Source organism: Carassius gibelio, chromosome B11, assembly GCF_023724105.1.
Source record: "Carassius gibelio isolate Cgi1373 ecotype wild population from Czech Republic chromosome B11, carGib1.2-hapl.c, whole genome shotgun sequence".
Classification (NCBI taxonomy): Eukaryota; Metazoa; Chordata; class Actinopteri; order Cypriniformes; family Cyprinidae; genus Carassius; species Carassius gibelio.
The window spans coordinates 13,940,062-13,966,088 of record NC_068406.1 but is presented as its reverse complement, the minus strand read 5'-3'; the positions used below and the strand labels follow the sequence as shown (position 1 = coordinate 13,966,088).

At 36.7% G+C, this 26,027-nt stretch overlaps 2 protein-coding genes and 1 long non-coding RNA gene across 14 annotated transcripts in view; 2 read left to right on the top strand and 1 right to left on the bottom strand.

The window, feature by feature from the left end:
* Positions 1-26,027, bottom strand: part of map4k3a (mitogen-activated protein kinase kinase kinase kinase 3a) — a 94,506-nt gene that overhangs the window by 19,826 nt on the left and 48,653 nt on the right. The window lies entirely within an intron of this gene.
* On the top strand, positions 4,301-8,989 carry LOC127967811 (sterile alpha motif domain-containing protein 3-like). 2 transcript variants are annotated; one of them, XM_052568529.1, is made up of 6 exons: positions 4,301-4,720; positions 7,288-7,402; positions 7,515-7,550; positions 7,647-7,838; positions 8,492-8,579; positions 8,700-8,989. In XM_052568529.1, exons 1-6 carry the CDS (start codon positions 4,579-4,581, stop codon positions 8,868-8,870), a joined length of 744 nt encoding a protein of 247 aa, XP_052424489.1. In that variant the 5' UTR covers positions 4,301-4,578; the 3' UTR covers positions 8,871-8,989. The 2 variants fall into 2 exon arrangements, with proteins under 2 accessions (XP_052424489.1, XP_052424490.1); XM_052568530.1 differs by lacking the exon at positions 4,301-4,720 and adding an exon at positions 6,026-7,194 and having other exon boundaries at positions 8,700-8,988.
* LOC127967813 (uncharacterized) lies at positions 10,599-12,709 on the top strand. The gene is made up of 3 exons (XR_008155834.1): positions 10,599-10,753; positions 11,260-11,339; positions 12,106-12,709. It is a non-coding gene; the product is annotated as an uncharacterized LOC127967813 (long non-coding RNA).

The window sequence follows — 26,027 nt, the reverse complement described above, 5'->3', positions numbered from 1 at the left end:
ATAACTGTGTATCTTTAATGACAAAAAACCCTCATCAGTCTAAAAGGTGGAGAATATGATAATTAAACTGGAACAGACAGGTTTTTGGACTTGTTGTTCAGTCACTTAGAAGCTGAGTCAGTTTGATTGACTCCCGAAGTACCAAAATTAAGACGTGTGGGCGAGGGTTAAAGCAGAAAAACACAGGACGTTACATTTCAAGGTCCTGTGTGGCTCCATAAAGATTTTAAAACAATGTGTAGTTATTGCTTTCATTTAAAAAGTGAAATGTTGAGCATAACACAAATCAGAAAGCAAAGTGATAAAAAAAAAAAAAAAAAACATTGTAAAAACGCTAAATACTGTACCCTGGGAAAAAAAATTTGTATTCCATGCCACATTTAGTAAAGAAAAGCTACACCAATCATTATGATACATTCAACTGCACTAAAATAAATGTATATATATATTATTATACATTATTACTATATAATTATGTTTTGAAATCCAGATATGAAATGACCAGGAAGTATCAAATATATTATCAATAGTCTTTATAAATAGAGTAAATATAAATATATATATTTTTGATAGAGCTGAAAACTGACCTTGGTAGACAAAATGAAAGCCTTTGGCAGTTTCCGGTCCAACTGTAGTAAACTTGATAGTTATTTGATTTCCTGTACTCAAGGGCAACGACTCGCCTGGAAAACAGACAGGTAGTAAATAAATCTTAAAATTGCATTTTGGAATGATCTGTACATAAAAAAAAAACAAATAATAATAAAAAACTGCACTGCACTGAGAATAATTTTAGCTTCTTTTGGCTTCAAAAGCTTCAGATAGAGAAGTATATTTGCGGATATTACACTCTCATGTGGCTGTTCAATCAAATGGCAATAACTGCCTTTCTGCTAAAAAGCCACTGAAGGATGCCTCTGTTTAATACAGGATGGTCCAACAGATGTGAAGAAAACAGATTATGAAGTAAATGCACAGAATTTGTTCTGCTACCAGAGTGGCAGTTAATTTTTTTCTTCTTCCATGGTATTACTTTCTTCTTAAATTGACCATGTCTTTGTTTTGCACCAGGATTTGTTTTGTAATGTTCTAAATATATTTGGTGTGTTGAAGCTATGGAATAGATATCAAATGACTTAACGCAGTCCTAAAGCACAGAAAATGCAACACCAATTCTTGGTGCACTTCCTTTATGTTTTGCAATAAAAATATCACATCTGAACAATGGCTTGTGATGAATGGTAATGCGGCCGATTTGAAGTATGTAGATATAGGTTTGAGCTGTACCTGAGTGAGACCCAGAGAGAGAAGACAGCAGAGAGGACTGCTGTGTTGGCCCATCATAAATGTCCACAACATCATTCAAAGACGTCTGGAACAGGACAAACTGTCCAAATAGAACTAAAGGGGGGAAAGAAGGCAAAGTGTCAAGATACTGTATTTCATAAAATATTGGCCAAAACATGACAATTACATTCTGTACATGAACCCAAGTGACCCCTCAACTGTTAAGATCCCAGCTGGAAGCTTACAAGCTGCAAATGTGTCTTGAAAGGCTTTTTGCCTGTATTCTTCATTTACTTCACACATATTTAGATTCCCAATTAGATGCCACTAAGTACTTGTACGCAAGAACATTACGCATTTTAAACCAGTGAGAGCTCTTGGAGGTAATAAGCCTGTATGTTTATTTAAATCTTTTAAATTGGCTATCATGCTGTAACATCTCCCCATTATGTGTTGGTACCATGCTGAGTGCTACTGTGCATTGGTTTTGTCCTCCACTGGGCGCACTTGTTACAGTCTCATTTGCTGTCCGATGCTTTGATGTTTCCACCATTAGGGGAAAATCATTAGTATGCTACTCATCATCACTACATCAAATCCCCACTCTACAGTATATCTTAAGGATTAGAGAAGATTGAACAAAACATTGAACAACAACCAAAACTTTGAAAAAAAAAAAAAGTACGCATTTGGATTCTACTAATCTCATTTGCATATCTCTCTAGTTGTCATGGTGAAATTTATATATATATATATATATATATATATATATATATATATATATATATATATATATATATATATATAAAGGCTTTAAATATAGAAACCTCAAACATCAAAATGCAAAAAATAGTTCTGGGCACAGATACAGTTGATATAAATGGAGTGAATGGACAGAGATTTCATGGCCACTGCTGTCTCAGACTACATCCTTAACAGTGTCTTTGAAATCTGGCACAGATTCGAGTGATTCACCAGGACTCTGAGGATTGATGGAGCGCCTCATATTCTCAGCATCGCTACGGTGTGATTAAACAGTTCTCTGCTCAGTTATACAAGCGTGTAATCAAACTCTTGCAGAAACCAAATCTGAAAAAATGATCTATTTGTCATTGGAGGTAAACAAAGAGCTTGATTACCTGGGCCTGATTGGCTTCATTGGAATCCCATACAGTGGCACCTGCTGCACAGTTCTGGACAACAAATTGAATTTTCCACCGGTTTGATTTCACTGACTAACATCAAAAACAAAGTGATATTGGTCAGTGAAATCACTGGAAAACTTCGTTATACCTCTATGTCTGTAACCCATTTCTCATAACTGACTTCCACTTGCTCAGGAAGGCAAGAACTAACACCAAAGCTGTATACATATGTTAGGAAACACTGAATCAAGTTAAAAATCTATTTTAGATGATGGCAAAACCAGACCAAACCAAACAGTTCCTGCCTTTGCAGAGTGTTTCGATTCTCTTACGAGGTTTAATTTCAATTCGGATGCTACCATAGATTGCAGGTGCCTATAGGCAGTAGGCAGATTTCTACATTTGGGATAGAGTTGTTCCGATTCCGATACTAGTATCGGAAATATCTCCGATACCACAACAAATTCTGGCATCGGCATCGGCGAGTACATGAACCCATATACCGATCCGATACCATTTTCTTAAAAAAGACCTAGTTATGACCGCAAGCTTTGCCTAACCGCTGCACGGTTCTTCTTCGCTGCTCAAAATGCATTGAAAACACAGGAAGTTGTGCTGTGTTGCCACAAGCAACCCCTGTTTAGAGCAGCGAAGAAGAAATGAAAACGCGTTAGCAGCCCTTATCTATATATGACTGGATCACTCATCACATTCTACACTCTTAAAAAAAAGGGTTCCTCAAGGTTCTATATAGAACCCTGGGGTTCCGTACTTGGCCAATAGAACCTTTTACCAAAAAAAATGGTTCTATGTAGAACCCTTGCATGCAAAGAACCTTTTTTTATTAAAATGGTTCTATAATTCATGTTTTATGACTGAAGTTTAAACTAAAGATTACACTATAATTATAGGCCTATACTCAACACATTCACAAAGCTTTTTGAGTCAAGACCCATGAGAATGACTAATGTAGCTATTCAAAAATATTAATATCTAGTCAGTGTATGATTTGAGCTGTACATTAGCATGAAACTTATATTACTTTACATTATAGTTTACCTTTTTTAAGAAATAAATTTGTGAAGAAAAACATAAACTAACCAGGAGTTGTCTTTATTTTGTATACCATATTGTGATATGTACCGAAGGGAACATTAAAAACAAATAATCATAAAAAGACCCCCTCCCCCTCCCCGGTATGCGTTGCGTCATCCTTGAATTCCTATTGGTGGATTGGCGAAGATGAATCTCGAGAGGAGTCGAGACAAGTGACAGTTAATTTTTCAAACTGACGAGTCCGCCATTTCTACTCGTTCATACACTAAGGTAAGTTAAGTTTTTACATTTTTGAAATGATTTTACCGAAATATTTTGTATTACATTTAATATTTATATTTGTTAGAGTAGCCCTTGTGTTGAACACTGATACTAGAAGCAAAATTTACCTCAAAAACACTGGTGTGAAGCACTGACGGGCTTCGTCAGCCGTCGGTTCAAGCCCTGTTAAATTAATTTTGCTCCGGTTTTTAAATTAATTAAGATATAGTCTCCCTTTATTTCCTTGTTAATGTTAATGGAATTGTTAACTACAATAAGATAGCTGTGTTATAAGTAGACGAGCTTCCAGTCAGAAGCGTGAATTTTAACGTTCATTTCAATTAAGCGCGCGCTCGTTGTTCAAATAAACGGCGCCGATTCAAATAAAAGTTAACCGGGTGGAAGACGGAGGTGAATGATTATGTGAAAGTGTGTCGCAGTTTCACACATAGGCCTACTCATTTTGCGGTGAGTATTTTTCCCAGGCCTATGTTAACAAGTGTAATGTTAGAAGTTCTTCACTTTGGCCTGCAATATACTTTTGTGCAGTTTTTAACTCCAACCCAGACCAGACGAGGATCTTGATTAGCTTGTTCAGGTGTGTTTTATCAGGGTTGGAGCTAAACTCAGCAGGAAAGTGGACACTGCTACAGTTCAAAACTTCCGGCCGGTCTGTAGCTATTAAAACTGTGCAAAGACACAGTTGCAGTGCAGTGTTCGTTTATGTTTACTGTGATGCATGCGCTGGATTAAAGTGATGATAGCACAAGGTTACATTTTAGTATTCAAATGTTATAAAGCCAAAAATGTTTAAGGTTAGGTGTGTTTAATGCATAGTTGGTTTATGAAGTGTTATTTATGCTTTGTTTTTTTTCATCCCCAGATAACCATGGTTGATAAATGGTCAGTAGATGACACGTGCCACTGGCTTCAAACTATAAACCTCATTGATGCAAAAGAAAGTTTCAGAGGTAACGTTACAGATGAAAATTTATAAATGTTCATTTTGTGATGTTGTGAAGTTTCAACTCACAAAGTTTCTAACTCACCTGCAAGTGCAACATAATCACCAAGCAGATTTTAGTGTTACCTGTGACATTGAGGGATGTTTTAGAAGATATAAAACTGTTGCAAGTTACAGAAACCATATCTATCGAAAGCACAGACAAGCTTTGCAACATCCCCTATTTGAAAAGGCTACTGTATTTGAAAACAATAATGAAAGTGAGGAGGAGGTTCCTGAAGATGATCTGCTAGAGAACAACCAAAATTCTTTGCTTGGAATTGATTTAGAAACTGTGTTATTGGGACTGAGACAGCATGTAGCCCTCTTTATATTAAATCTTCAAGAAAAACATTTACTTCCTAAAGCAACTCAGGATACCATTGTTTCCAGCTTGGAGTTCATCTTGAAATTTTTCCAACAAAATTATTTTGAAATCATAAAATTCCACTTGACAAAATCTGGATTTAGACTAGAGGACCAGGAAGACTTGGATAACTTGCTAAATAATCAGACACTTATTGAAAGTGTGTTTGCCTATATTCAGTCAGATTATCAACTTTTCAAATATTGCAAAGAACATCTACACTTAGTGGAGCCAGTCAAGCACATTCTTGGAACCAATAGCCAGGGAAAGGAGGACACATTTCAGTATGTGCCTATCATTGATGTTCTGAAGACTCAGTTGGAGAAACCTGACATATTTGAATCATATCGAAGAACCTGTGAACAAGCCCCAAGTACAGATTTTTTAAGTAGTTACACAGATGGAGAATTATTCCGTGAGAGCCCCTTTTTTGGAGATCCTAATATTGTAAGATTACATCTGTACACTGATGAATATGAAGTGGTAAACCCCTTGGGGTCTAAAAGATCGGTTCACAAATTAGCAGCTTTCTATTTTATGATTGGCAATCTTGAATCTAACTGCAAATCACAATTGAGGCATATACATTTGTGCTTACTTGTAAGAAATCAATTTCTAAAGAAGTACTCATACAGAGACATCTTGCTGCCCCTGATTAATGACCTGAAACTGTTGTACACTCAAGGACTCCAGGTCAGTGTAAATGGTCAGAACATCGTTTTGAAATGCGCCCTTGCCACTATTTCAGCTGACAACTTGTCTGCTCACAGCCTGGCAGGTTTCACCTGCTGCTTTAGCAGTGGGCGGATCTGTCGCTTTTGTATGATCAACTACAAAGACCTAAGGTCTCAAGTTAATGAAGATGATGTAATAATTCGATCTTCTCAGGTACATCAGTATCATCTGCAAGCACTCAGGGAAAGTACTGGAATATCCAAACAGACATATGGTGTGGTCAGTGAGTGCCCTTTCGCTGAGCTGGACTACTTTGATGTGACAAAAAACTTTCCCCCTGACTTAATGCACGATTTTCTTGAGGGTGTGGTGCCTCTTGTGGTTACCAGAGTTATCCAGGCATTACATTTTTTGCACATTGTCTCATTAAATCAGATAAATTCTGAATTGGATGCATTTAAGATAGGGAGAAATGAACGGGCTAACCTCCCTCAGAAACTTCCAGATTCTGTCCTAAAGAAAAACACACTATCAGGGTCTGCAGCTCAGGTCTGGTGCCTCTTCAGGATTTTGCCATTTCTCATTGGACATTACATTCCAGAAGGTGAGGTGCACTGAGACATTTACCTGAAGTGTAGGGATACAGGAGATGTGATTTTGTCACCCACCATACAAAAGAAAATCATCCCTTTTCTAAGCCTTCAGATAGGCGAATTCCTGTCCTCCTTCCAGTCTGTATTCCCAGAGACTTTCACTCCAAAACTACACTTTCTCATTCATTATCCACAACTGATATTGAAGTTTGGGCCACTGAAACAGCTGTGGTGCATGAGATTCGAGGGAAAGCACCAATACTTCAAGCGATTAGCCCACAACACGTGTAACTTCAAGAATCTCAGCTACACCCTTGCCAAGAGGCATCAGTTAAGGCAGTGCTGGGAACTGACTTCGCTGGATTCCCTGCATCAGGACAACTACACGGAGGGTGAACGGGTAGTACCTTTCCGAGCATTACCACTGGAGATACAAAAAGGTGTGATTGGAAGAAGTGAGGCAGAGGATGTTCAGGGTGATGAGAAGCTTGGTGTTTGTAGCTCTCTTATGACCAACAACGTGAAATACTGTGTGGGAGACAACTTAATTATAGATCTTGTGGAGGAGGACATCCCAATCTTTATGAAGATTGTGAAGATTTTGCGGTTCAGGGGTGCTTGGATGATCTTCGGCAAGCTGCGGATACCAATAACATTTGAAAGACATTACCATGCTTTCAAATTGGAGGACCAGAAGGAGTGGATTCTTGTGCAGCCAGGGGAGGAGAAAGAATTTCATCCTCTTGACACATATGTGCATGATGATACCAAGTATATTACATTATACCACAGAGTGCAGTATTCTAGGTAAATATATTGTACCTCTGTGGCATGTCTCTCTCTTATTTATTATTTCTTCTTTATAATATGTAATGTGTTGTTTTTTTTTTTTTTACACAGAGCAACAAATTGATGGAGAGACTCTGCTGGGTCTCAAAGAAAGGATGGTGGAAAGACTTTTTCCTGTAATGAAACATCAGGTGACATTTATGAAGGAGCTTAATAAGTTAAAAAAGTAAGTCTGTGTTGTTAAATATTAATCATTGTTGTTGAAATATAAAACAAACAAATGCTAACCAAGCTTAAAATCCTTATCTTAATTTATATTTTTATATTTCTTCAAACAGCCTGGAAACTGAAGTGCCTCAAATATCTTGTACTCGGTATGTATCATTGTTTTGAATTTTGAACAAACTGTATTGTGGCAAGTAAAATGAAATCCTGTATAAAAGACTTCAACATTGTATTCATGTTTACAGACAAGAACCCTGTGAGAATGAGGGCTCATTTGTTGCCCAACCTTGGCCAGCAGTATACAACCTGCCTGTCTTTCCCCCTGAACTGCAAGCAGCTTTGCAGAGGAAGGATCCCGGCTTTAAGAAGAAGGACAAGTCCCACATCCGTGCATTACTGATTCAAGTGTTGTTTGACAGCATCACTAAGCACACCTGGTACAGTATTGTATTTCATTGTATTTTATAAAAGTTAAATGTATTTTATATTAAAGGGTTAGTTCACCCAAAATGTAAAATTCTGTCAGTAATTACTCACCCTCATGTTGTTCCTACCCCGTAAGACCTTCGTTCATCTTCGGAACACAAATTAAGATATTTTTGATGAAATCTGAGAGCTGGATCACTCCCCCATAGGCTTTTAAGGGATTGAAACTTGCTGGCCCAGAAAAGGTATTAAAGAGATCATTAATATAGTCCAAGTGACTACAGTGGCGAGAATACTTTTTGTGCGCAAAAAAATTAAAATAAAATAACGACTTTATTCCACTATTCATTTCCTTCTCTCTGGGTCTTGAGTTAGTTCACTTAGTGTTTTTGCGCAGTGCGCAAATGATCATTAATGATCTCTTTAATAACTTTTCTGGGCCAGCTAGTTTCAGTCATATAGCAGCCTATGGAGGAGTGATCCAGCTGTCAGATTTCTTCAAAAATATCTTAATTTGTGTTCCGAAGATGAACGAAGGTCTTACGGGGTAGGAACAACATGAGGGTGAGTAATTACTGACAGAATTTTCATTTTTGGGTGAACTAACCCTTTAAACTTGTTGGTTGTTGGGTACTGAAATAATGTATTTGATTATATTTCTTAGGTACCCAAATCATAAAATGTATGGAGATGTTCTGGGGAGTTTGATCACCCGCTTTCCATTTTTGAAGGATGGCAGCTCCTCTGGTTATGTATGAAAATATTGCAGTTCTTTTAATATTGTGACAATATTAAGATCATTGCTCATTAAAAAAAATCTAACACAGAAAAAAAAAATTCAATTTAAAAAGAAATTATAAATGTGTCTACAGGATACCTTGTTGGAATGCCTTAGAAACAAATTTAAAAAAGAAAGGATTCCCTTGGTTAGCTCATCGATCGTCCTGCAAATGAAGGAGAAGTATGGGATTAAAAGGAAGTGTGCTGGACAAACAGATTCGGAGGAACTTGGTCAACAACAAGAGGCAAGTTCAGTTCAATAAATTTGATGTCGAAGGCAGATTAAATTTGTCTTAACATGAAGTACATGTTGACAATTATTTCAGAGTGCAAAATGTAGAAGAGAACCATTGGATATATTGGCATTTAAAGATTCTGCTTGTTCGCAGGAGGTATTTGGTTTAGTGATCCTTAAGTGATACTTCAGTTTTTAAGATTGATGTTTCAATCTTAAATATTGTATTCTGTGACTTTGATTCATATTTACGTACTGCACAATACTGTCTTCCTACCTCAGATTGTGTTGGACCTGGAAGTAATGGGTGAGGATGAGATAAGTTTCCATGAACACATTAATGCCATCACCCTGGAGTTGCGTAAAAGCAATCCCAGTTACTCTGAAGTCAAGAACCGGATGAAGCGCACTCTTTTCAAAAGAGTACAGCTTATGGACAGGCCTGCAGCTGAAGTAATGGAGCAGTTTCCTTTTCTTGGAGTGCCACAGCTTGTGAGTAAACATTGTTACATTTTGTGCCAGGCAGATCAATCAATCAGTGTAATTATATTTCTGTGAATTCCTATAGCCCATGATTTGGTAGAGCAATGTGTTAGCAATGCAAAAGGGTATCCCAGGGAACACATACAATGTATTGATTGAACGCAATGCATGTCCCTTTAGATAAAAGCGTTTGACAAATATGAAGTATTTTATTTGATATAAAGTTATTTTGTTTTATTCTTATTTTATTATTTTAATTTTAGATATATATACTGCTGTTAAAAATTGAGGTCATTTAGAAATGGGAGCTCTAGCGCAAATTCTACCGAAATTAATTGTTTCTACGATGCACCACGATGCAGACAAAGACGGTTCGGTATCAGTTCAATAATAGACCATAACCAATTATAATGTACTTTTCGGACGCTTTTCTGATGTCTTCTGTTGCGTACGTGCTTTGGTGGGTAGCATACAATGGCAGAGGGAGACGAGACGCGAGTGCTAGAAAATGTAAAATGCTCCAACTACTTTAAAGCCGACATCTGGGCACATTTTGGCTTAAAATTTGGTAAGAACGACCTGCAGAAGACACGCACTGTGTGCGCTCATGTCACGCACACAAAGAATATGCAGGAGGTAATTCCACAAACTTCATAAACCATGTTAGCCATTTTCACCCCGAGCTGTTAAAGGGATACTCCAAAGTTTTTTTTCATATTAAACTATGTTATTCCCTTAACTAAGACGAGTTGATACATACCTCTCTCATCTCGGTGCGTGCACTTAATCGCTCTGGCGCGCGGTGACACTTTGATGCACTTAGCTTAGCCCAGTATATTCAATGGTATCTAACAGCAATGAATTTATAAGTGACCAAACACATCAACGTTTTCCCTATTTAAAAACAGTTACACGAGTAGTTATACGACCAAGTATGGTGACACAAAATAAAACGTGGCGCTTTTCTAAGCAGGTTAAAAAGGATTACTATAATGTATGGCGGAATAGCACTTTTTGGATTACTTTGACTCACCGCAGTAAAAAGTCACGCCTGATCCTCTTCCTCTCACTTCTGTCAAGGGGAAGAGGATCAGGCATGACTTTTTACTGCGCTGAGTCGAAGTACTCGAGTGCCCTTGAGGTAAGCTAAAACATAACAAAATTTATTTTCAAAGTGAACTAGGGATAGGGATAAGGAACTTGTTTGGCTGAAAGTGTGTAATTTGGATATAAGCACCTGTAGTAATTTTACTGTTTTGTATTTAAGATGGTGCATGAAATGACAATGAAGTTTGGAACAGACTTGGCGAAGAACATGGAAACATCTCTGAATGAAATGGCACCAAACATCATCAGGAGTGCAAAAGAAGGAAGTAAAAAAAAAACTCTACGCCAATCTCATTGGACTAGCAGAGGAAACCACAGAAGGTAACTACACCATATATTTTTCCCCATCCAACCTATCTGTTCCATGCCTAGTGTAAAGTTGCATTATTTGCATTGTCAATGTAAAGGTTGTAGCTCCTATAAATTGTATAAGTGAAAACATGTATTAAAATAATGCAAATATTAAAGGAATAGTTTACCCCCAAATAAAAATTGTCATCCTTTACTCAAATCATTTCATTTCAAATCTTTATGACTTTCTTCTTCAGAACACAGAAGAAGATATTTAGAAGAAGGATGGTAACCGAACAACGACGGTGCCCATTGGTTTGGTGTCCATTATAATAGAAGTGAATGAGTACCAGCATTGTTCGGTTACCAACATTCTTCAAAATATGTATATTTTTTATGTTATGCTGAAGAAAGAAAACTATATAGGTTTAAAATGACATGGGTGAGTGAATGATGACAGAATTTTCATTTTTGGGTAAACTATCCCTTTAATTGCTTTCTGTACCTAATATACAATCATTTGTATCTGTTTGTAGGTCTCGTTAGGAATGCTGCACTCATTTTATTGCCAGCACTATTTAAAGAAAACGCCAGCTTCCTCTACTGTGTAGATAGTGTAAGTATAGTTTTTCTGTAGATTCATTAACATTTGATGCACTTGACTTGAATTAAAGGAACTGTTCATGCAAATATAAAATTATTAGTCGGTTAACTCACCCTTATGCCAAATTTGTAACAATTTAAAAAAAAATTGATTTACCCTATAATTTACTCACTCTCTTCTTTAGTCATAAACTTTGTACTGTTTGCACTGCTTTGTAATGTCATTGAATAGCACCCTAATTTAAATAATAAAAGAAATCTGTACAACTCCAGGGGTTAATACTTGTCTTCTAAAGCAAAAGGGTACGTACAAATGGTACGTTAGTGAGATAAAAAGATTACATTTGCCAAGATAGGTTGCTATAATTAGACTATGTATAGATAAGGAAATAACATCCAATGGGGTGGCACATCAGCTTCACATCAATAATTATGAGTCTTGTTGGTTCTTGCGTGTCACGTGCTTAGCTGTCATATCTGTGTTGTGTCATGAACGATTCAGTTAATAGAACGAAAGAACCGATGAGATTCAAAGTAATCAAAGTTGAACTGACGTGGTAGCATGTTGAATGTTCTTCAGTCATCAGCAATGTTGACATTCAAACACATTACAAAGCTTTTTATTATTAAATATATCTCAGATTGTGTCAAACTGGAGAAACAGTCATATACATTGGTTGGTTTGTTGCTAAGTAAATTATGGGGTAATTTTAAGTCTATTTGATGACTTCTGTTTATTGGTGAAAAGCACTCAAAATGTGAAATGGTTTGTTTTACAGGAACCCAAAGGTGCTACACCAACCATAGTGTTTAACGGCTCTCCTGATCCCCTCAAGGCTGAAAGTGTCAGCATTATAATGGACAATGTGAACATCATAAGAGAGGCAGACATTGACATGACACAGGCTGTGGAATGCCTATTTGCAGTCTATTTTCTCTTCAATGTGCAATACCCGGTTGACATTAAACACACAATGACTTTTATTCAAAAATATATGCTTAAACTTAGACAAGAGCACGGCAAAAGAACACCAATACCTGTACTGAAAATGTACAGTCAACTTGTGTAAATTGTAGAGCTATTTAATAGTTGTTTTAATTGTTCATGTATTGATTTTTATCTGCACTGTCAAATATCAAAAATGATTTAGTTTTTCCTCCTTTCAGAGATATATGTAAAAGTGAAGTACTGTATATGTACATAAACAAGCTTATGTATGTTTTTTGCAAAGTGAAAATGCTTAAATGAAATAATTCAAACTAAATGGTTAAATGTAATTAAACATCTTAAATGTAAAATGTGAAATTTGCTGTCTAATGCAGAGTATACAGAGGTGCAATTTTAAATGACACTGATATTTTTGTATAATCAGTTGAATAAATGTAAACATTTTGAATTTTCTGGATTGTTTATATTTTCTTATTCAATAATAACTTGTTTAATAATAAAGAACCCTTAAATGGTTCTATATAGAACCATCTAACTTGGATTCAAAGAACCATTTGGGGTTCTTTTTATGGAACCCATTAAAGTGGTTCTATATAGAACCATTTTGGAGTTCCATATATGAAGCGGGTGATAGAACCATTTTTGGTTCTAAATAGAACCATTTCTTTTAAGAGTGTAAACTGCCAAAACACAGTGAAGCCGCTACTATATTATAGATCAGTGGTTAGCAGTATGTCTCTGTAGTACCGGTAGTTACAGACTCTCGAGTATATTCAGTACCGGCAGCTGCGTTCAGTCGCTTCCGTGTAAGTCAAAGCGCAGGGCTCCAGACAGTAGCCGAATATATACTAGTGTCTGTGAATATTAAACTGCAAAATACTATTTAAATATTACTCCCGCAAAATCTACATCTCTGTGGGTGACTGGCACAGATGCGCGAGAGCTCGCTGTTTTGTAGTCTCTGCTGTGTGTCATGAGGACACGAACGCATAAACCGTCACTTCATGAGAATTTACCGTTTCATTTGAGAATACTGTCATATCATAAACACAGACACTCAAAGATCTTCATGGCAGCCCATTAAAATAAATGTTTGGTTTACATGAGTAAATTGACAATATATAAAGCTACTGTTGTAGCCTACAGTAATAATAATACGTCTCTATAATAATAATAATTATGCCTAGATGGTTGCTTGTTTTTTACTTGTTTTGTTGTAAAGAGATTATCTGATTAATAGATCTTTTTTGTTGCAGTTTTTTTATACAGTTATATTGTAAAACTTAAATACCTTTTTTAGTTTGCGGTGTTAGATTTTTGGCTGCATTTGAAGTTCTTTTTTGCATAAGAAAATAAATAATACTGTCAAATTCATGTTAGATAATAAAAATACTGTAATAAATACAGTAGTTCACCATGTATTTGTTCATGTTTTATTGAGGGATCTGTCTGAAGCACACCATAAAAAAATTCTAGCAATTTACACAGGGCTAGTAGTATATACAGCTGTATATACAGATATACACCCAGGTATCGGATCAGTACTCGGTATCGGCCGATACCCTGAGCCCAGGTATCGGAATCGGTATCGGGAAGAGAAAAAGGGTATCGGAACATCTCTAATTTGGGATTGAGCTATAGTGTGAATTGTAGGTTCAAATTAGGCTGTTATTGAAGGTGACTGCAAACCTTCAAAACGAAAAAGAATCATGGCTCGTCAAGTCTGTTGCCAGTGTGTGTGCTGGGAGTAGACTTGTCCCCTATGCCTTTGATAAGAACAATAGAAGGGAAGATAGCGACGGGCCTCAATGCATTATTCTTGAGTTTCCCCATCTCCAAGGCTTTAGTGATGCCAAGACAATTACCACTTCATGTCAGAAAACAATTGTGCCCGTTAAGGTTTCGCTTGCGTGCACCAAACAAATGGGCAAATGAAAAGAAACAAATCAATTTGGAAGAAGAGTGCAATGATATTGTGCCAGGATACAGTTTATTTATTCATTTTATAATTTGAAACTCAACAAAAGACGGCTCCCTTTTACGCAACTATTAATAATGTACATGGCTTAAGTAGTACACGGTTGTAATCATACTCAACCCATTATAATTACATTAGGCCAGGGGTCACTAATGCATCGCTTTGCTACTCTGGGAAAGTTTTAAATATGAAGACAGGGTGACATCTTCGTCAGGGACAGCTCTTGCATAGTGAAGCTGCGAAAAACTGTGCTTAAAATGTACTGTTCTGGGACAACAAAATGTAGAGTAACTTTTCTGTATTTATGTAATATTCATATGACATTTAAATGTAATGTCAAAATGCATTTAAGTAGCAGAACTCAAAATAAGTATATATATTTTATAATAAAATACAGTCAAGTGCAAAATGTGTTTCAGAACTAAACAGTTGCACTAAAGTGCATTTTAGTAGAAGAACGGCTCATAATAAGTATATATTAACATGTTTCAGATGTCAGACCTTACAAAATGACATACTTAAAGTGGATTTGGAGATGCCCTGAGTGCACCTGCGCTGTGCACTTTACACTTTCCATTTAGAACTTTAAAATAGGGCCCTAAGGAGTCAGAGTTCATTAATTCTCGACATATAGCTCATCTTTATCTTCTTAATGCCATTCCTTAAACTTCCTTTTGCTTCCCTGCAGCCTTTTTTTGAGAAGTGCCATTTGAAGCTGGATGTGTGCATGACATGTGAGCAGTGCTTCCAAATAAAGCAATGGTCTGTGCACCTCTGTGAGACTGACCGGAGATGAAATAAAAATAAAAAACCTACAAAAACTAGATAAAACGAGTGGATGCACGAATCAGTATTCACAGCTCTGATAGTTTGCACACTCCTCCAGCAGCTCACAAACAGAATACTAATTGGGCAGATTTCTATTTATAGTATTGGCACTTTCCACTAATAGGGTACACTTTGTGTCCCATCATTTTATAAAGAATGTAAAAGTACTCTAAAGCATTAGATGCACAAATTTTGAGGTGGAAGAACTATTAGATACACAACCATTCAAAAGCATTATTATTTTTTTTTTTTACAGAAATTGATGTTTTTATTAGGCAAAGATGTATTACATAAATCAAAGTTGAAAGTACAGATTTAAAATATAAAAAAATCTAATAAATCCTGTTTAACTGTTTTATTCAAAGAATACAGAAAAATGGGTAAAAATTAATATGAATATTTAATAATATAACTACTGTTTTAATATTTAGCATTTTGAGGATTAGATATTTGAAAACTGATCCACCCTAAACTTTTGAATGGTATTGAATATTAGATAAATAAACTCTTAAACCAGCTGATTAGAAATTAGAAATTGTCCTCTACATTTGCTTTTGTTTTAATCATTTATTAATTAAACTTTATTTTATTTGATCATTTTCTAACTGTCAACTGTCACAATCAACATTCTCTTTTTGTTAACTATTTGTCGATTAATAAAAAAGAGATCCATTTTGTACTGTTTTCCCGGAAATAGATTTTTTTTTATCATGTTTTCATCCACTCATGTAGGGCAGAAGCATTCGGATGGTATGAAAGTATGTATGAAAAGCATTACTCACATGCAGATTGTTTTCATCATGCTATGCGCTCTCAGAAAAGGCTTTGGCTTTAATTCGCCATTTCTGCACTGCACTGCACAGCTCCCAACCACTGCAGAAGATTGGCCTTTTCCATACATTCTCTTACGCTTAACACACTCTGACAGATGCTTACCGGCTGCTATGGAAATGAGGCCTGTGATTAATTCACACCTTTTCCCTCTTTTCTCATGACTTACACGATTCAGAAATAAAAAATAGCTCTGTGGTTCCCTGCCTCTCCCCCTGTCTTTCCATCTCTGGAGCTGGATTGGATCACCATTTCAATTTGCTCTCTGAAAGAAACAGAAGTGAACGGGGAGGGGACACACCTTTCCTTCTCCCCGTGACAACTCAGGTGGAGAGAGGCATGATTTCAATTTACTTTCTTTAGCATAATCTGCAGTCTACCAGTCCTGCAGCGTTCTTGCAGTTAGAGCAAAATAAAAGTAACCCTTGATAGGATCACCCTCAAAATACCTCACAAGCAACTTGAATAATGAGATTAATGCTAAGGTAATAGTTTAACCAAAATGTTGTCAAATTTACTCAACCCAAGATGTGATATTTTAATTACAGTCTTATACAATGAAAGTCAATGGGGTCCAAAATGAGTCCATTATTGCACAGACAACAACGGTTCATAAATTCTTTAAAATATCTTCGAGTTCCACAGAAGAATAAAAATTTTAAACAGCATGAGGGTAAATAAAAGATGACAGACTTTTCATTTTTGGATGAATGATCCCTTTAGGAGTTGAATAGAATATGGATGCCTCAAAGCAGAGTTTAAAAAAACTGAACTCAGATCGTAAAGTCATATGTTAAATGTTTTGCGCCTGAAGCATGACTCGAGGCTAGGTTAAGATTGGATTAGAGATGGCTGATCAAGTCATCAGTTTATATTAAGTCCAATAAAACCTTCAGAGGAAGTGTGAAAATGTTTGATACATGAAATTACAACGAAACCGGGATGTCCAGTCACGTCGCACAGATGATAATAGCCAATAACCCAATATCTTTAGGGTTCCACAAAACTTACTGTACAGAAAAATGCAATTAAATGTGAGTGATCCAGCTAAAACTTTTCCCAGCATGCTAAGTGCTCCTCCATACATAAGCATATGGAGTATAAAGCATAAATGACTTCAAGTCCTTACTAAGTTCATGGAGAACTAATAAAGACCTCAGCTAATACTCTTTACCTCAGAAAAGTACATGATGTGAGGCAGAGATCTTTCCTTTCCTGCTTAATTAATACTGAGGGTACAATAAAGCCGGGCTGCTACTGAAATACAAGCACAGCACGCCAACACTGCACTTGAACCTCAGGCCTAGATTTCCATCTCAGTTCAGGGGTTTATTCAACTCAAAAGGCCCTGGATTAGATAAACCCCCTCAGTCAAGTCTGCAAAGAGGTCAACACAGGAGACAGGAGTGGACAAATCTGCTGATTTACGTCTTCCCTCAGGAGACGTGTTCATCAGCGGCTCTCCATTAGTCTGCAGCTGTCCATCTTTGATGTGATAAGAGTGTACAAGCGGCGGAAACAACTTATGAGGACAGGGTGGGATATGTACCTATGTCTCAGGTAGATGTGGAGAATTTAGAAAGTTTAGGTGCACTCTTAAAAATGCTGGATTGAAAACAACCCAGTGCTGCTTGAAATATGGACAGACAATGTGTACTCAGAAGTAAGTCTAAGTCATTTAACCCAGCATTGTTTTTTAGAGTTTATTGGGTAGGTTTAAGGGATCTAAAATACAGTCGTGCAGAATAAGACATTAATAAGCAGTGTTGGGGAATGTTACTTTTAAAAGAAATGCATTACGATATTGCGTTACTCCCTAATTATGTTACTTTGTAACTTTTTATGGAAAGTAATGCATTACGTAATTTTTGAGTTACTTTTCAGAATATGATACAGGAGAAGAAATGACAACACTATTCAGCAATTGCAAAAAAGAAACACGAATGGATTTCACAAATCATTATTGAATTGGATCTGCGAAAGGTCAGTAAAGAAATGGAATTAAATACATGAATGATCTTCGTCTTATTTAACATTTATTTATGGCAGATTTGTATAATATTCTGAGTTTGCATTTGAATTTTTATTCATTGTGAGGAAAACTGAATCAGATTTTATGCAGATGAGATGAGAAAATGCATGTTCATATTTGGTCTAGAACTACAGTAACATTGTGTTCACACAGGACACACAACACCTCTGCATTCACTCCCGATTTCTCTCAACATGGCAACACAAGAGCTGTCAGTCAATACATGGAAACAAAGTAACCTGAGTTACTTCTCTGAAAAAGTAACTCTGAAATTTCTCACTAAATTAAAAAGTAATGCGTTACTTTACTAGTAACTTCCGTAACTTGTAAAAATATGTTACCGCCAACACTGTTAAGAAGTGCTTTGTTAGCACTATTAAACAGCTAATATTCTAGTAATATAAAATAAAATAAAAGTTAATAGTGACAATTGGTCCCTAAACTAAAGAGTTACTACAATTCACAACTACAGTAACCCTGGCTGAGGTATAAAGCTGGTGTTTTTAGGCGGCTGTGAGGCATCAACACTGCTTTAAAATGATGGTACTGTTCAGATGTTTTGTCTTTGAAAGGCAAACATTGCTTTAGCAGACATGTGCTGTTTCCATGGAAAGTAATGGTCAGATCATAGTTGCACTACATGCACGAGTACGAGTTAATGAGCGACACGTGCACACGCACCCGGGCCATACGGTTCATATGGCACATATCACTGATCAGTATGCTGTCCGAGCCTCTCCATGTCTTTGTTCTCTTATTAGACTCTCTCCTTACATCGAGGGGCTTTCAGTTAGACTCAGAGGAGAGAGGTCACTCAAGTAGAGATTTATACCCCAGGGCCATCTTCTTGCTCGGGGCTAGAAGGCAGAGGTCTTTGCTCTGATTCCAAGCACACCTGTCTGGATTTGCAGGCATGGGCTGGACATCCGCCTCACACATCAATGCCTGGTCCCATAGGGACAGAGATGCTCTCGTACAATCTGCCAGGATCTCTTTGAGGTGGGAGATTCCTGCGTGTAGATGAGAAGCTAGCAAAGATGAGACATACACACATGTGCAACATTCACTGTAGATCGACAAATCAGCAGAAATGTGCAAACCACAAATTCGACACCTCTAAAAATTATATTCTTTCAGCTATGCGCTTCATATCTGTATCCAATAACGCCACAAAGGTTTAGGGTTTGTTCTGTCTCACTGCAAACATGGAAAAACCATCCTGTAAACATGACCCCAAAGCTATTTCCCCTGCATATGAATAATTGATAGATAACACGTATGAACCCTAAACCCCTAGTCAAGTACACACACACACACACACACACACACACACACATCCAGACAGGAATGAAAATACAGCAAGGTAGTTAAAAAGCACCGCCACCTGTGCACCTGTTATCAGTGAAGGATGTTCTATCTGCAGTGCTGTGTGCCGAGGATAGATAGCACCTTCCCCGCTCACCACATGGTGGGGACAGAGGAATCAACACATGCTGCACACAGATGTAGAGAACTAGAAAATAGAGGGGAGTAGCTCTAAAAGTATGTTTATATCTAAACATAGATATTGTAGCATGTGAAAAGATTGTTCTTTTTGTCATTATATTAAATCGAGGGAGAAACAAACACTAGAGGAAACTCTGGCTATTTAAAGTAAGCTATTGGTGTGTGTGGTGTAGTGGTTAACCTTCATAGACCCAATGATTTATACATTTACTAAATAATGGTTAAAAATACATAAAACAGTAGCCAATTAACTTGCATACATATATACATTTTTTTTTTTTTTTTGCAAAAATGCAACAATGAATGTTCCATCTCAATATTTTTAGGAAGTAAAAAAAAATGGTGCTAGTCAAATGAAAGCGGAAATGGTACAGGTGACAAGGAGCTTTAATAGCGTGGTCAGATGAAAATGAATGCAGTAAAAATGAATTTTCCTGTACTGTGAGCCGTTATAATTTGATCATAGCACATGCTCTTCAATCACATGCTCAAACATGGCTCTGCACAGTGTATTGTCGTCAGTTAAGTCATGAAGTTACCAAAAAGGCGTTTAAAGCTGCTTTAAAACTGCATGCATGTATTTGTTCTACAGTATATGAGCCTGATGTCTTTGAAATGCAGTAGTTTCAAAACTGTCCTGAATCTCCCCAGCTCTATCTCCCTCATCTAACACACCAAAATCAACCCGTCAACTCATTAGTAGAGACTTTAAGAACTGAAGTGGGTCAGAAAAGGTAGAGCTGTGAGAAAATACGGTGCATGTCAGATCATGTTCAGCAGCAGCAGCTCTTAAAGTTAATTGCAGCCAAAAAATAAATAAAATAATAATAACCCAGCTTCTGTGATGTCTGATAATCAAAGAAAGAAAAAAAGAGGAAATCAATAACTTCTGTAGTTTTAAGGATTCATCTATATTTCATTTTGAATTGAGTGTTTTATAACTTATATTTTCTTTGAATTTCTATATATTTTCTACTTGCTAAGGGCACAGGTAGCTAAATATGACATTTATTATAATGGTTTTATGTAAGGAATGTTTTAGGTTCACGTAAATTAGTTATTTTTTAGCTAAGACTTACACGTGTTTAAATTGATAGCTCTCAGTTATTCTGTATTACTGAATGGCCATAGTAAATGGTTAAATATTATTACAAATAAGATTTCATAAAGACATGACTGGTATCAGTGATATTGGCCTTCGGTCATAAAGATGCCATTTAATAAATACAAAAACCAATATATAAATACTATTGCTTCTACATTCATTTGAAGATTGTTAATGTCAATTTAATGTTATGTGGGATTAATTGTGATACATTTCAGAAAAATAAAAAAAATCAATTTACTGCACTACATACAGTACACTGTATAAGGATCAGTAATGAATGAATACTTTTATTCAGCAAGGATGTAGTAAAGTAAGATAGTAAAGACATATTGTTAGAAAAGTTTGCTGTTTTTTTTTAACCTAATTAGTGTACCCTTGAGCAAGGCACTTAACATGATGTTGCTCCAGAGTTTAAATTCTTTATACCATTGTCTCTCTAACAGGTATACTCCAAATGACATAAGATAAAAGCATTTACTGATGACAAAACTACACTTGTGTTTGTTACACCCCTTCCGATTGTCGGAAGGGGTGTAACATTGTAATATTTTCTATGCACTTTACTCTCCATTGCAATACTGTAAATTATGTTCATAGTTCTGCCTATAGTGTACATACACTTTTACATAATCCATCTGTATAGTATGTTCATAGTACACCTATCTGTATATCGTGCTTATAGTATTTAATATCTGTAAATTATGTCCATAATACTTACCTGTATAGTTATTGTACATATTATAGACCTTTATTCTGTACTTACTGCTTATTGCACTTCTGGTTAGATGCTAACTGCATTTCGTTGCCTTGTACCTACATGTGCAGTGACAATAAAGTTGAATCTAATCTAATCTAATCTATACCATGCTTTGACTTTTATCTATAGTTAGACTGACATCAAGATTTACAAATTAAATTTTTGTGGTCATAGCTACAAAACTGAACTTTTAGCACAGTAAGGCCTGGATCACACGGGACTATTTTAAAATTGTCGGCCGATTTTCCAAACCTGAGAGACCCCACACACGGCAATAAAAAAATCACGGGTCTAACAGTTTTGGTCGTTCAGTGTGTGGTGTGCAGGCACACGGCAATATCAACACATCACACACGAACCGATTTGACTCCAGAGCATTCCCAGGTCAGACGGGAAATCTTGCAAAATCCCTCGAGATCAAACGTGACTTCAGAGTAAACAATCATGGCGGACGAAGAGGATGCAGTGGCCATAGTTTGTGCTTTGTTTTTAATGGAAATAAAACATAAGAAAAACAAGAAAAGGCGATGGTCAAAGAGGTGGAGACAACGCGAGCATGGACTATACTTGCTACATCATGATATGGAGTTAGTTGTAGTTTTATCTCGTATAAATGTTAATACGTACTACACAGATTAATATCCATTGAAATAAACGTTCATATATTCGTTTCCATGTACTCTGGTGGACTGCAGTTGTGGATGCAGTTATGCCCATCGACTTTATTTGTATTTGTTATATTATATACGCCGGCTGTTTTGATTTTGTTTCCCGGTACTTCCTCACCGCCTCGTCACCTCGCTTTCTGATTGGCTACACGCCACAGTCCTCAGGGGACACCACACATGAGACGAAATCAGGCCAGATAAATCCAACATGTAGGATATCCCCGATTTGAGATCGGAGCGGTCCCGACATTCTTCCGAGCAGAGGAGAGCGGTCTTAACACACCACACACGGCAGGAATATTTGATCAGATTATTTTACGATAATCGGAGCATCCTAAGATTGTCGGAAGGGGTGAATCAGGGCTAAAATCGGTCTAATTATCCTGCCGTGTGAATCAGCCTTAAATCAAATAACTGTATTGGACGGATGTGTACTTGTGAACTTCATACGTAAGCTTGCAATTATCAGTGAAGACAGGCTTGTGCTGTCTTACTGTGCATCAGAAGCACTATTCTGGTGGTGTAAGCACTTAGATAATTATAATGGACCTTGTCACCCTGCATGGTCAAATAGATATATGCCTATTTCCTTCAAATGGTACGGACGTATAACCTTCACTGTTTTCTGACAGAATAACATATGCTTCCCTGCTAATTACCTGGACAATAGCCATGATGGCGTCAAGATTGTGCATGTTTACAGGTGCACTAACCCTGACAATCAGCTGACAGTAACCTTGATGACTTGAGTTAACAAGGCTAAAAGTCCTTGAGGGCTGGAGATCACATATACAAACAAAAAACAAACAAACAAATAAACAGATGTAAATAATAAACAACACCAAAAATGTAATAAAAAATGGACGCTTTCAGAAGCTTTTAAAATGTAATTTATTTATTTATTCCTGTGATTCCAGCCATTACTCCGGGCTTCAGTGTCTCATGACAATTTTAAATATTTCCTATTATTATCAAATGTTGAAAACTTACCATTCAAGCTCAAAAGACCTGCATTTGTTTGAAGCAGAAATATTTTCATACATCATGCTGTTCAAAATCCATTGTTAAATAAAATTATTAATTTCTTTATTAAAATACTGAATCCAAACTTTTGAACAGTAGTATATATGATAGAACTGAAGATCTTTGCCTGAACCTGACGGGACCCGACGTTTAACTTAGTAAACGGTCATGTGATGAGTTTCAATTAGAGCGAGAAAGATGCAAAAAATGGATGCTGAAGAGATGAAATGCAGGCTTGCCTCTGGCGATTACGTTTTGGTTGCACCAGCAACTAAAGCAAAGTCTGAGGTGTGGAAAAGTGTTGACCATGTGCATAATGAGAATAATGAGCAGGTGGGTTGTGTGAAATGCAAAAAAACACGCGTTGTGGCTGGACTGTGGAGAGAAGTGGTGAAGCAAATCCAGCGGAGCCTTAATCTTAATTTCATCATTGACAAATAAACATTTTAATTTAGAATTTATCTCAATTTAATTTGTTAAGAAAGACTCATTTTCATTGGCACGCTGGTCTATTTATAGGCTAAGTGCATGCTTATGTCTATTTAGAGTGCTGAAATTTTACGATGTCATAGAGGGCTTATTTTATTTCTTTGTTCTAACTTTCAAGTGGCCTATAGCCTACGTTAGTCATGAATAAATTAGGTTGAAACAGGTATAAATGGCTCATTCTTGACAAAAGTCAAGGAGCTGTGTGTGTGTGCACATTTGAATAATGTCGGGCTGTAAACTGGCTCGGATTTTTAAAAAGCTGTCAATCAAAATGTACTTGTCGGGGCTCGGGCCCTGTTGGGCCTTAACAGTTAGGCCCGACAGGGCCCGAGCCCGACAGAATTTGACCCGAGCCATTGTCAGCTGATTGTCAGGGTAAATGCACCTGTAAACATGCACAATCTTGATGCCATCATTGCTATTGTCCAAGCCATAACTACAGCTCTAATATATGCAGACCACATTAACTTAGACTTTTGTTTTGCAGATACATTTATATTCACAAGAAGACTTAATGCTTTGATCCATTTTTGTCCAGTCTGTTAAAATATTTGTACAAACTCATCTCACAGCTATCAAAGATCATTAGTAGCTTACTAAAAAAGGAAAAACTGAAACAAAGTGAAGCACCACAACCACCCTACCGCTTAGATATTAATTTCAGAATTACTTTAGGAAAAGGCTGTGCTTAACTGCCCATAGCTAACGGCAATGTCAATAAACGGCACTTTTTGCCTGCTTGACTGTGATTTACCAGAGGAGAGAACTTTAGCACCTTAAGTCTTGACTGGAGTCAAGAAACACAACAAAAACATTATACAGAGCCCTGGCGTTCCTCTGCTTTCTCTTTCTCCCTGGTAAATGAACTTTGCCTTGACTTCTGCTCTGTTTTGATGTTTTGGCTCAGGGGCTTGCAATTCCCAATTCTCACAGGCTTTAGAATAGCTTTGTAGAGAGAAGAGTGATCCCTTTCCAAAAGAGCGTCGATGTCAAAGACATAAAAAAACGGACTGTTTTGAGTGTGTGTTTGTGTTTATACTGAGGTCAGAGTCAGTCAGGGGAAAAGCCATTTAGTTGACTATTTCAAACTGACAGCATGACAGAAAATGTAGAAAGTGTAACTGGCCTAATGGTCGCCTCGGGCATTCAAAAAGGGAGTTTATTTAATATCTCAATGTGCATTCATTTTGAATTGCTACGTTGCTGAAAGTCATTCTTATTTTCAACACCATATGAAGGTACCCCAAAGCAAATTCCTTATGATCAACTGAAATATTGAAATATTAATATGGTGTGTTATGCTACATCAGTACACTCGTACATGTCGTCATGTATCCACAAAAAATAAATAAAAATAAATCAACAAGCATCCTTAAAAGATCAGTTAAAAAAGGAATTGGCATAAAGCGGTGTGTGTGTGTGTGTGCAGACCAGTTCTCAATATTAACTAGTTGTTTATTAGCATATATATTAATAACATATTGGCTGTTTATTAGTAATTATAAAGCACATATTCTGCTTGAACATATTCTAAATCTACATATTAGAGGTGGAAAGTAACTAATTACAAATAATTTTGTTACAGAACTTAAATACATTTTTACATTTGTAAAACTGTATACTTTAACTTGAGTAGAATAAAACTAAAGTGTTCAACCTTGCATGCTGGGGTGGAGCCTTGTGTTTCAGCCAATAACAGATAGGTCTGACTGGGGTGCAAAACCAATCAAAACTTCCAGTTCAGCCATGGGGGCGAGGAGTTTAAACTGCGCTTTGCCTTTGCTTTGAGTGTCTATCACTGGCGTTGGCGTTTTGAATCAGCATTGTTAGGGTTTCAGTATTTTAGTAAATGTGAGCTATGCTCTGATTTTAAATCATAATGTTGTCAGCTCCTGAAAGGGGTCATACCCTTGATATTACCAGAGCACACAGCTGTATAAATAAATAGAAACTCGGTTGATTGAATTATTGCATAGATGGAGCAAGAACAATGTAAGTGTCTAAAATACATGCACACAGTTGAATGGTAAAAATTGCCCTCATTAACAGTGCAGTTAAACTAAATGTGCAAAGCTATAATAACCTCAACATTAAAACAACAATGAAATAAGAGCACATGCATTTTTACGTGCATCTGGCTTGATAGATCAACCATGATATATCTGTCAATCAGATGCATTTAAAAACACTTTTTCTGTGTGCATGCTTTGGATGTGTGTGTACATGGGTGAAGAAACAATATAGTCTATATGTATGACTGGACGATTTATTGATATCCAAAATGAAATGATGTGAACATTATGCTCTCCCACTGTTCCTGTGGCTCAGTGATAGAGCATTGCACTAGGAGCGCAAAAGGGCATGGGTTCACACGGAACACACATATTGGTTAAAAAAAGAAATAATAAAATGTATAGCCTGAATGCACTGTAGTCTGCTAAATGCTCAAGTGTAAATGTAAATTACGGAGCTGTGAACACTCATGCAGTGCATGTTTCATTCATACTCGAAGCCGGAGGGCGCTCTCATGCA

Excerpts from the sequence above, each read along its gene's own strand:
- LOC127967811 (XM_052568529.1), top strand. The coding sequence starts at position 4,579 with ATGCATAGTTGGTTTATGAAGTGTTATTTATGCTTTGTTTTTTTTCAT. Across the intron at positions 7,403-7,514 it reads GAGCTTAATAAGTTAAAAAA|CCTGGAAACTGAAGTGCCTC; the intron begins GTAAGTCTGTGT and ends TTCTTCAAACAG. Across the intron at positions 7,551-7,646 it reads CCTCAAATATCTTGTACTCG|ACAAGAACCCTGTGAGAATG; the intron begins GTATGTATCATT and ends TCATGTTTACAG.